The sequence below is a fragment of the Apodemus sylvaticus genome, chromosome 6 (assembly GCF_947179515.1).
Source record: "Apodemus sylvaticus chromosome 6, mApoSyl1.1, whole genome shotgun sequence".
Classification (NCBI taxonomy): domain Eukaryota; kingdom Metazoa; phylum Chordata; class Mammalia; order Rodentia; family Muridae; genus Apodemus; species Apodemus sylvaticus.
In genome coordinates, this window is record NC_067477.1 from 19,873,466 (window position 1) to 19,884,863 (window position 11,398).

Consider the following 11,398-nt stretch of genomic DNA (forward strand, 5'->3'; position numbering starts at 1 on the left):
ACTTGCCATGCAGGCTTCAGAGGAAGTCCAACAGACTGTGTCGGATCAGCAGTACCGGTCGTCTCTGCGTACACAGCAATGCAGACATGAGTGACATGGTGACACAACTTTCCATCACATTCACAGCTTTATTTTGAACTGTTGTCTTCCATAAGTTGCTTTCATATTTGGCTAATGTATATGTACATATTCTATATGTACATTGGGTAACAGTATGAAGAGAGAGGTTCTTTAAGACTTGTACATTTTGAAGGTTTGATATAGTCATGCTTGGTTTTCTTTCTCCTTTTCCTCCCTCTCCCCCACTCCCATAGGGTCTCACTGTGTAGACCAGGCTGGCCTTGCACCCCACCTGTTTCTATCTCCCACATATTAGGATTACAGGCGATGCTGTTATGCTCAGTCTATAGTGTTTTCTTTTAAGCTTGAGTTGCTGCAGATGCATATTAGCATAACTTCATCTTAGAATTTAACTTCAAAATTCCAAAACATTCACAGTTTGATCAGGAAAATTAAACTTGTCTATCATTTAGATGATGAGACATGGCCCTACTAAGGTTCTTTTTCTGATCTTCCCCAACTAAGAAAAAGCTGTGCAGCTTATTGGAAAAGACTGTCTAACTGTGCCATTTATGTATATGACATTGGAGTGAATAGTACTCTCCTCATTGTGGAATGCAGACGATTCCTCCTTTCTAGTGTCATTGTGCAAATTTAATGAAGTGCCACGACTATATTCTAAGAAGTCTGACTGGTTCAGAGTAAGCATTCAGGAAACTGTAGGTTCCATTCTAGTAATTGTTCCAGGAATCTATAGGTGTCATCTTCTGTGTCCTCAGCTCAGGTTCCTAAGGTTGTTAGGCCTTTCCTCTCCTTTCACTCTAGTCCTGCACTGTGGCCACATGACCTCACTAGTCGCTGCTCAGAACTCAGACAGCCATGCATGTCAGCGTGACTGTATTCCAATAAAACTACACTCATGGTACCTCCAGGACATTTACTTTCTTCTGTTCTCTTAGTTAGGGTTACTATTGCTGTGATGAAACATAATAACCAAAAGCATGTAGGGAAGGAAAGGGTTTATTTGGCTTACATTTCCACATTGTAATCCATCATTGAAAGAAATCAGGACAGAAACTCAAATGGAGCAGGAACCTAAGGCATTTGAGGCTACAGAGTTGCTTGCTGCTTAACTGGCTTGCTCCTCATGGCTTACTCAGTATGCTTTCTTATAGAACACAAGAGTTCCAGCCCTGGGAAGGCTCCACCCATAGTGGGCTGGGCCCTCCCACATAAATCACTAATGCTGTACAGGCTGGCCCACAGCCCAAACTTACAGAGGGATTTGCTCAATTGAAGCTGTCTTGTGTCAGCCGGGTGGTGGTTGCGCACGCCTGTAATCCCAGCACTCTGGGAGGCAGAGGCAGGTGGATTTCTGAGTTCGAGGCCAGCCTGGTCTACAGAGTGAGCTCCAGGACAGCCAGGGCTACACAGAGAAACTCTGTCTCGAAAAAAACAAAAAAAAAAAAAAAAAAAAAACAAAAGAAGCTGTCTTGTGTCAAGTTGATATAAAACTAGCCAAGCACATTTGTAGTTTCAGAGTGATTGTCACGGAGTCACAGCTCTGGTTCTATTATTCCTTATAAACACACAGAATACACAGAATATATTTAAATTGTTCGTCTGTCATCTGTCAATACACAGAAGTTTGTATCATTGAGCACTGGATTCTGCTGTCAAGCCGGCTGTTTGTGTTATGGTATCTCTCACTTGCATTTGTTTTATGCACCTGTCTTCTGCTCAGAAAGCCTCTCCTGCTTCCTTTCCTGCCTATTTTCTAGAACCCTCCTTTGTCAAAACTTCTTATCTTAAGGTACCTTCCCCTGCCTCAGTCTAGCCTGGATTCTGCTTCCTGCCCTCAGTATTTGTTTACTGAGCTCACAGTGACTAAAGCCAGAATTTTTTGAGAACAGGGTTCATGCCTTTTGTTTTTTAACCCTAGTTGCCCAAGTACAACCCCTGGTGTTTGTCAGAACTCAAAACAGTTACTTGATATTCTGTTTGTTTGTAAAATAGATCTAGGCATGCGCTGCCTTGCTGAGCTGCATCCCCGCCCTTGCAGTGAATATACTCGGAAGACATGGAATGCCCTCCACCTTCTAAAAAGAGGAGGTGCCAGCAAAGTGGCTGGGGGTTTTTGTTTTTATTGTTTTGGTTCTTTTGGTCAGGGCTTCTCTGTTTAGCTTTTGGCTGTCCTGGAACTCAAGGGCAGCTGGCCTTAGACTTAAGAGCTCCGCCTGCCTCTGCCTCCCGAGTGGGACATACCAATACAGTTTTATTTGTGCTGTGGCTGAAAAATGATAAATTAGGAGCCGTTTAGTATATAATCAAGACCTTTTGGTGCCCAGAGAAATTTTAAAACCTTGGAAAATAATTGGAGACATATAAATTGAATATTTCCAGGGAATTAAAATATTATCTTTAAAAAGTGTGTGAGAAGATTCTGCTACAGCATGTTTCTCTTTGTGCTTGCTGAGTAGTCTTGCATAGCTCAGGAATTGTCCTGTCTTTCTCCTTCTAGTTCCTCGTCTCCTCATTATGAAGGATATGGTGAGGCGCCTGCAGGAACTGCGGCACACAGAACAGGTGCAGCGAGCCTATGCACTGAACTGTGGGGAAGGTGCCACCGTCAGCTATGAAATCCAGATTCGAGTGCTCAGAGAGTTTGGTCTCGCAGATGCTGCTGCAGAGCTCCTGCAGGTAGGACACAGTACTGAGCTGGGGCCAGAGCCTGGAATATCAATCAGGTCGCCTGAGGAGCCCTTAGCTGCTGCTCTTTCTTCCTACTTGTTCTTTTGCTATTGCTTGTGTCTTTAATAGCCTGCAGGTTTCTCCTGATGAGAGACAACTTGGTAGAGCAGCCTGAGCACAGAGGTGGCACTGCTGTTTCTAATCTATTAAGTGGATGAAGTCACTTACCCACGCTGAACATCTCTTTCCTCATGTGAAGACAGGACATTATTTAAAGCAGCTGTGTGTATGGGGTGTAGCAAGCATCTAGCAGGCAGCTACTGCAGGCTTCTATCTCAGGAGAGATCAGAGGGAAGTAGAAAATGCCAGGCCTCACTGCTCGCTCTGGTCACTGCATTTCCAGTTTGGCTCCTGTTATACACACTGGTTGTCCAGGTCTCTTGTTTCTTCTCTCTCTCTCTTTTTTTTTCTTCCCTCAGAGTTGTTTTCAAACACAACCGGAGAATCACTTAAAAAAAAAAAGGGCCCGGGAATTTTTTGTTTTGTTTTGTTTTTAACCTAGCAAGAAAACACAAACCCTCATTTGTAGTAATTAGATACAAAAAAAAAAACAAAAAACAATAACAGCCCCGTGGTGGTGGTGGTGGTGGTGGTGGTGGTGGTGGTGGTGGTGGTGCATGCCTTTAATCCTAGCTCTTGGGAGGCAGAAGCAGGCAGATTTCTGAGTTCGATGCCAGCCTGCTCTACAGAGTGAGTTCCAGGACAGCCAGGGCTACACAGAGAAACCCTGTTAGGAAAAAAACAAAAAAACAAAACAAAAAAAAGAATAACATTGGTTTTACAATTAAGGTAGAATTTGTAAAATAGTCTAATGAAGATATCTAAATGATAACTTAAAATAAATTTTAATTTCATCTCACCAACTAATGCAAGCATTTTTACCTCACTTTCAAATACCCTTAGCCTCAATTAAACTGTTTGGTGTGGTGTAGTGTTCTTTGGCAAGGCAGCAAGTGATTTAGGCCTTGCTTTACCGTTGTTTCCATCAGTAATGCTACACAGTAGTGTTTAACTTTTTTAATATAATTTTTTTACCTTTTGAGATTATAATATCTCATTATTTCCCTCTTCCCTTTTTCCCTCCTCATTCCTCCCATGGGTCCCCCTTCTCTTTGCTGTCTTTCAAATTTATGGTGTCTCTTTAATTATTGTTGCCAGTGTGCCTGTGTGTTTTCCTAGCTTTTTAAATACAGCCTGCTTAGTCTATATAGTGCTGCTTGTATATATGCCTCCAAGAATAACCAATTGGTGTGCTCTTCCCTGAGGAAGACCATTTCTCTCACTCTCAGCATTCCTTAGTTGCCTGTATTTGTTTGTGGCTATGGCCTTGTGATTTTCCCCCTTCAGTGTTAGCTTGTCTGTTGGCATTATCCTTCTTAGGGTCATTTCTTTTCCCTTTGCCATTTTAAATTCTATTTTCTGTCTGGATGTGGGGTCACATGGGTTCTAGTGGGCAGAGCTCTGAGCCGAAAGCCAGCCTAGTCTGCATTGGGCGTTCCAGGCCAGGGAAAGCTAGATCGTGAGACCCTGTATTTACAAAAAAAAGCTCCAGGTGGTGGTGACACACACTTTTAATCAGCCTTTGGAAAGCAGAGGCAAGCGGATCTCTGAGTGCAAGGCCAGTTTGTTCTACAAGAGTAAGTTTCACAACAGTCAGGGCTACACAGAGGAAACCCTTTCTCAATAAAGCAAAAACAGAAACAAAACTCTAAAAAAAAGCCAGTATCTTAATTTTATAAATTGTACAGAAATATTCTACGTTTATCAGTATCCTAGTGTAAGTTACTAATGCATAATGTGTAAGGATGATGTTTCGTAGTTACTTCAGATAGATACAAAGATGTTGTATCATAAACTTTCTCGAAAGATCCTTCTTTGGTCAGTGTGTAATTTCTTTAGCAATGGCATCTTTGAATTACATCTTACTACTGGAGTCTGCCTTGGTCACATGATCTTGCTGACAGTGTCTGAGCTGCTTGCCAGAGTAGTAGTGGAGCAGCTTTGTCTGTGCTGTCTTCTGCTCTCTCAGTACTGCTGCCCCTCTGTACCTGACTTCATTCTCTCAACCTGTACATTTCTATTTTTTAAATCCAATAAAGGTGCAAGCGTAAAGCCAGATGAAATGGCACACACATGTGATCCCAGCACTTGGAATGCTGAGGTTGTAAGATTAGGAGCTTGAGACCAGCCTCTACTACATAGTGAGTTAGAGACCAGCCTTTGCTTTCAGTGGAAAAAGAAAACATAGCACAAGCAGGCATGGTGCACATATCTACAATCCCACTGCTTGGGAGGGTGAAGCAGGAGAGTCTGAAGCTTATCCTCATCAAGGGAACCCTGGGCTAAAACGCTAACTTTTACATTTTTGTAATTTTTCTTAGAATCCTCACAAGTTCTTTCCTGATGAACGGTTTGGGGATGAAAGTCCGCTCTTGACAATGAGGCAGCCTGGGAGATGTCGTGTCAACAGTACCCCTACTGCAGAAACCATGTTTACAGACCTGGACTCTTTCGTGGCCTTCCATCCACCTTTACCTCCTCCTCCCCCTCCATACCACCCTCCAGCTACTCCAATCCATAACCAGCTCAAGGCAGGCTGGAAACAGAGGCCTCCCAGTCATCACCCTTCCCGTTCGTTCTCCTACCCCTGTAATCATTCACTGTTTCACTCCAGAACAGCCCCGAAACCTGGCCCTCCCCCAGTCTATTTGCCAGGTGTTAAAGTAGCACCTCCGGATTGTACCAACACCACAGGCCTGGGGAGACAGACGGTTGCTGCTGCTGCTGCAGCTGCCGCCGCCTCAGCAGCAATAATATCTGAGAAGCAAGTGGTAAGTCTGCACTTAGATAACTTTCTCAAAAACAAAGTAGAGGACCTTGGGAGCTGTTCCCTCAGCAACAGGGGTCCTGATGGGATTTAGCAACACCCAGAAGTGTCACTGACCAGCTGGAAGCTTCTCTTCAGAGGATTGAAAAAGAGGAGGGCAGGCGCAGATAGGAGGGACCTGAGGTGAGTGAGATGGCGGCAAGCAGTGTCCTGCTGCACCCTGCCAACTGGAAGTAGCACAGAGATTGAGCAGTGCAGTGCACACACCAGGGTCCTGATCATCCATGAAAGTATATGTGTAGAATCCTCTGTTCTGTTCTCTTAAGAACTAAGACTGCTAGGATCAGGGTGTGTAGCAAAGACTCCCCATTGAGAAAACCAGCAGAAATAAGTTCTCATGCCTGTCTCTACCTCTAGCCCGCTCATTCGTCAGACCCTCATTTAACTCGACTTTGGTTGCTAGGGCAAGTAGGGAGTAATTGAGAGGGTTTTCATCTGATCTTTGAGCTTCTAGAGGTTGGACCTTCTAATTCTTCATACTTTGTCATGTGATAGCAGCAGCATTCAATGGAGAAAAGTAACTGTACGGAAACATCATTAATGTAAACCTCATTGGAAGTGATGGACTAGTATACACCTTTGTCCCATTATTATCCTTCCTCTTTTGGACCCTCCAGCCCTCCCTGCTTTCTAATGGCCTATTTTACATTTTAAGTACAATTCTTTTTAAGGGTTATTTATTAATATATTCACTGATACAATCCTGACTATAGTAAAAAATGTAAATAACCTACATTTCTAACAATAGAGTTTAGGTATGGTGACACACACTTGTAATCCCAGCACTGTGGGAGTCTGAGGCAGAAAGATGGGCTCAACTTAGACACTTAAAAAATGAAAATAAAAAAGCTGGGCATAGTGGTACATCTATAATTCCTGTGCACAAGAAGCAAAGAATGAGGATTGCTGCAAATTTCAGGCCAGCTTAGGACACCTTCTCTCAAAGAACCAAACCAAGAATATTGGAGATAGCTTTGTGTTCAAAGTTTTCATGTGCAATCAAGAAGATCCAAATTTGGTTTTCTTTTTTAATTGTTGATTTTTTGGTGTGTGTGATTGTATTATTTGCATATATAGTCTGTGCACCACATGCATACCTGATGCCCATGGAAGTTAGAAGAAGTTATTGGATCCCCTAGAACTGTAATCACATATAGTTGTGAGCCACCATGTGGGTGCTGGGGATTGAACACAGGTCCTTATAAAGAGAAAACAGTGCTCTTAATCACTGAGCCATCTCTCCAGCCCCACACCTAACAGAGTCTGCATAAACCCAGGAAGGTGTGGCAGCCCATGGAATTCCAGCATTAGAAAGAAGGGATTCCCCAGACTAAAATGGTCAGCCAGATTAACCATTATCAATGAGTTCTAGGTTTGAGTAAGAGAATCTGCCTTGCCTGGCGGTGGTGGTGCACGCCTTTTCTCCCAGCACTTGGGAGGCAGAGGCAGGTGAATTTCTGAGTTCGAGGCCAGCCTGGTCTCCAGAGTGAGTTCCAGGATAGCCAGGGCTACACAGAGAAACCCTGTCTGGGGGGCCGTGGTGGGGGTGGGGAGGAAGCTGCCCTGGCTCTGCATAGTGACACACATCTCTGCAAGATTGGGGCCAGCATGGTCTACTTGAATTCCAGGACAACCAGGATACATAGAGATGCCTGCAGAGGAGCATGAGGTAGAGGAGAGAAAAGAGACATGGATGTGCAGGGGGGAGGGGTAGTAGGCAAATGATTAAATTATATCTCAACAATACAGTAAAATGTTACATGGTGACTTAAAGTAATCTCAAAGGAAATTGAGTGACAGAACTGAGTGCACTAAAGTTTGTATATAATACAGATTCGTAGACACAGATCTGAAGAGCTGCATAAGGCTAACAGTGATGACCTCTGTAGGAGAGTGTGGTGGTTCATATTATTCTTATATGTTCTTTTAGGACTCCTAAATAATGATGTACTTTGTAATCTTGAAAGGACTTGTAAGAAATGTGTGGATTTTTTTTCTTTTTGATCATGCCCCTTTGTTTCTGTCTCAGTGTCCACAGCCTGTGCTGAATGATCTGATGCCAGATATCGCCATGGGGGTGTCTACACTGTCACTCAAGGACAGGAGGCTCCCAGAGCTTGCTGCAGACACAGAACTATGCCAGACAGTTTCTGAAGCAGGAACAGGGCCTCCCCAGCATCTCTCATGTATTCCACAGAGACATACACACACATCTCGGAAAAAACACGCACTAGAGCAGAAACCAGATGGTAGAGAAAATCAGCAGGAGTACCCAGATCTCTATGACTTCTCAAATGCTGCTTGCAGACCCCCCACTCCTGCTCCGGGCAGACGCACTCCTTCCCCTCCTCATGGTAGATATTTTGGTCCAGACTTGTACAGCCACAATAAGGCATCACCAAATGGCTTAAAGTCAGCTTACCTACCTGGTCAGACCTCTCCTAAAAAGCAGGAAGATAATAGGAGAGAATATCCACTTTCTCCTGATGGGCATCTACACAAGCAGAAGAATGAGCCAATACGTCTGGATGTTGTTGAACAGCCTCCCCAGAGGTCAGACTTTCCTTCGGCAGTCTCAGAAAATGGTAGTAATGGTCCAGCCCATGTCAGGGCACGAACTGCTGTAGAGACTGACTTGACTTTTGGGCTGACACCTAACAGACCTCCTTCCCATTCTGCATGTAGCTCTGAAGTTCTCGAAGAGCGATCCAGTAGAAGACTGACAGACAGCGAGGCCCTGGGCCACGGAGCTCAGAGAAATGCAGATCTGGAAAGGGATGATTCCATTAGCAGAGGAAGGAGGTCACCAAGCAAGCCAGACTTCCTCTACAAAAAGTCTGCCCTCTGAAGTAGCTTCTGAGCAAGTCTGTGCCTGAGGTGTGAAACATCCTGTCTTATGATGTAACCCAACAACTTACTGACCGGTTTATCGATGCCAGCTCAGTTTCACATTTTATTCTAGCTTTTGTGTGTATATATGTTTATTATCCACGGCATGCTAAGAGGGTTGTTTTGAATGCTGCATCTGTCTTTCGTGTTTAACCGTTGTGTGGGGAACATCTTAAAGAGCGAGCGAGCTGGCACTGTCTCTCCTTTACAGATGACTAACTTTTTGCACTTGTGCATTTTATTTGTATTGTTTTTATAACAGCGTGTTAAACTTTATTGCTACATTTAAAGGACTGTATTTTCATACTTTTTGCATTTTACCTATCATCTACCAGTTTCCATGTGCATTGGGTTGCACACTAAGATGTATTTTCTTACAAAATAGTTGTGTTTATTTTTTAATTATAGAAATTCCAAAGAACAGCACATCAAATGCTCCTCTCTTTTTTTGGTGATTGTTTCAGTTCAGAAATCTTCCTGCTCAGTCACCATAAATCTGATGTCATTCTTTTTTGTAAGTCTTGAAAGCCAGTCTTTATTCCCCACAGCAGAAGTCCAGGTCTCAATGTTTTTTGATTCAGTAAAGAACAGGAAGGAGGAAAGCCTTGGTAACTGCTGTGTACTTACAGTGTGGGTTTTGTTGGGACCCCTGTAGAGTCTGGAGTAGAGTTACTCACTCATATGGCTTAAGGAAGTTAGACTTTAGTGTTAGGAACGGTAGAGCTCGGCTCTGTGTGGATGTGCACAGCTAGAATCCAGCACCTGGGAAGTGGAGACAGCCGATCACAAGTTCAAGGTCATCTTAGGCTACATAGTAAATTCAAGATTAAGCTGAGTATGTGAGCCCTGCCTCAAAAAATAAAATGAAACAAAAAACAGTAGCAGAGATGGTGATGTCACACACAGGGCACACTGATGGGGTGTCTGGCTCTGCATGTGATTCACGATATTGCGGGAGATGACTGCCTTTGGTTGTCTTGCATTTTGTGGGGAAAAACAAAAACAAAAGGGCTCCAGTCTTATGTATGTCATTCAGTATTTGTAATCATACGTCTTTCTTAATATTGTCAAGTATGTCTAGATTTTGGTGTCTTCTACAAAATTGTATAATGCATAGTGCTTTACCACCAAAAAACGGATTTATTTTCTGTAAAACACTACATGTCCTACTTGAACTCCACTGGAGATGCTGGTTTGGTAATTACTGAATCACTGAGCTCGTGAGTTCGTTCATGATCCCTTCCCTTGGAAGGGCAATGTATGAGCTAAGGACTGTTTTTGTTTTGTTGTTTTTTCTTACTTTGCAATGTAAATATATTAGTATTTAAGTTTTTAAATCACTTCAGCACCATTTGAACATTCATTTTTGTATTTTTATAAACATACAGCCGTAGCACCTAGAAGAAAAGAGACTTCCTGAACCTTCTCTATGGAAAAGATGCTTGGGAACCTCTTCTCTGTGTCTAACATATAACTAGGAATCACTTACACTCACTCTAAAACTATGCAGGGCTAGGGAGCCTCCACAAGCTACCGAAAAGTGAATTGCACGCACTTTGAAGTAAATAGATTTCTATTGGGTATCAGCAACTCTGATTTCTTCTGAAACTGTAGTTTCTCTCATGATCTTTTCCTACTTTATACCCTGTGGATATACACTCAGGAATGATCTGACATTTAAACCATGCTAACAGTAGGTAATCTCATAGATGGGAACACGCCCATCTCTCTGTACCCTGCAATCGCTGCCACTGGTTCTGTTGCCTGACAAGTTAGCTCATGAATCTGGGACTATGGCTGACCCTGCCAATGTGCATCCTAAGCTTGGAGGCTTGGACCTGGCAGAGATACATCTGCTGTAAGGCGGGCTCACATAACCTTTCAGGCTCTTTTTTTTTTTTTTTTCCTTAAGGTAGAAAACCACAGGGCTCTGCGCATCTTTAAAAGTTGTATCTTTTGAAGCACAGTCTCAGGTTGCAGAATCAAAAGGGAGCAAAAGCAATTCCATTCTGTACCTGCCCGTTTCTGGGACCTAATTGTTTGATGTGGTTTGGGATTGTTCCAGATCAGACTGTATTGTGCAATGCTGCAGAGAAGCAAGAACATCCAAGCTTTCTCACCTTTGATAGATTTTGGTTTTTAACATTTTAGGACCATTGATCAAACACTTTTTAAATTTTTTCTGAAGATTCATTAAATGCACTCTCTAATTCACATGATATAATTATAAAAGTAAATGGACACCATTTGTAGTCTTATTTAATTTATAAGGTTTGTTTTTAGTGTCTTAGTAGGTTACCTGGCCAAACTGTGTGGATAGAGGGAAACCTTGCTTTAATCTGTAGGATCATGGACTGGTGTGACTTGCAGAAGATAAACAGGTGTGGTGTTGTGTGTGATAGGATAGGTGTTTGTAGGAAGCTGGACTGTGTGCCCGTGGCTGTGAACCATCTATGAAATTTCTTAATGCTGTACTTAACTAATGTGAAGTGTGAATAAGGTTGGTCTCAGAAAGGAAGGTATTTATGTATAATATAAACCTTAGGTCACGGGAACTGGCATTTTTCTTAGTATAGAAATTTAATAAGAACCAAATCACAAAATCCCAGATCTCCTTTTGAGGCCAGGGACAATCAGGCCGTTTGGACAATCACCATTCCAGTCCCACTGAGTGCTGAGGCTGGAGAATCAGTTCCCAAGACACTGTTGATCCTTTTTTTTTTTTTTTTTTTTTTTTTTTTTTGTATATTTTTGTATTTTTGTTTTAGTCTTGTAATTTTGAAAAATAACTTACATTTAAAGTTGCCTGTG

At 42.7% G+C, this 11,398-nt stretch overlaps 1 protein-coding gene across 3 annotated transcripts in view; it reads left to right on the forward strand.

The window, feature by feature from the left end:
• Btbd7 (BTB domain containing 7) overlaps positions 1 to 10,492 on the forward strand; it is a 90,586-nt gene extending 80,094 nt beyond the window's left edge. For 2 of the 3 annotated variants that reach the window (XM_052185186.1, XM_052185187.1), the window contains 3 exons: positions 2,582 to 2,760; positions 5,193 to 5,642; positions 7,728 to 10,492. In XM_052185186.1, the coding sequence (XP_052041146.1) occupies positions 2,582 to 2,760; positions 5,193 to 5,642; positions 7,728 to 8,546 (1,448 nt within the window). In that variant the 3' untranslated portion in view covers positions 8,547 to 10,492. Of the gene's footprint in view, positions 1 to 2,581; positions 2,761 to 5,192; positions 5,643 to 7,727 lie in introns of those variants that run through there. The other variant, XM_052185188.1, reaches the window with a different exon arrangement.
• Positions 10,493 to 11,398: the final 906 nt, after the last annotated feature.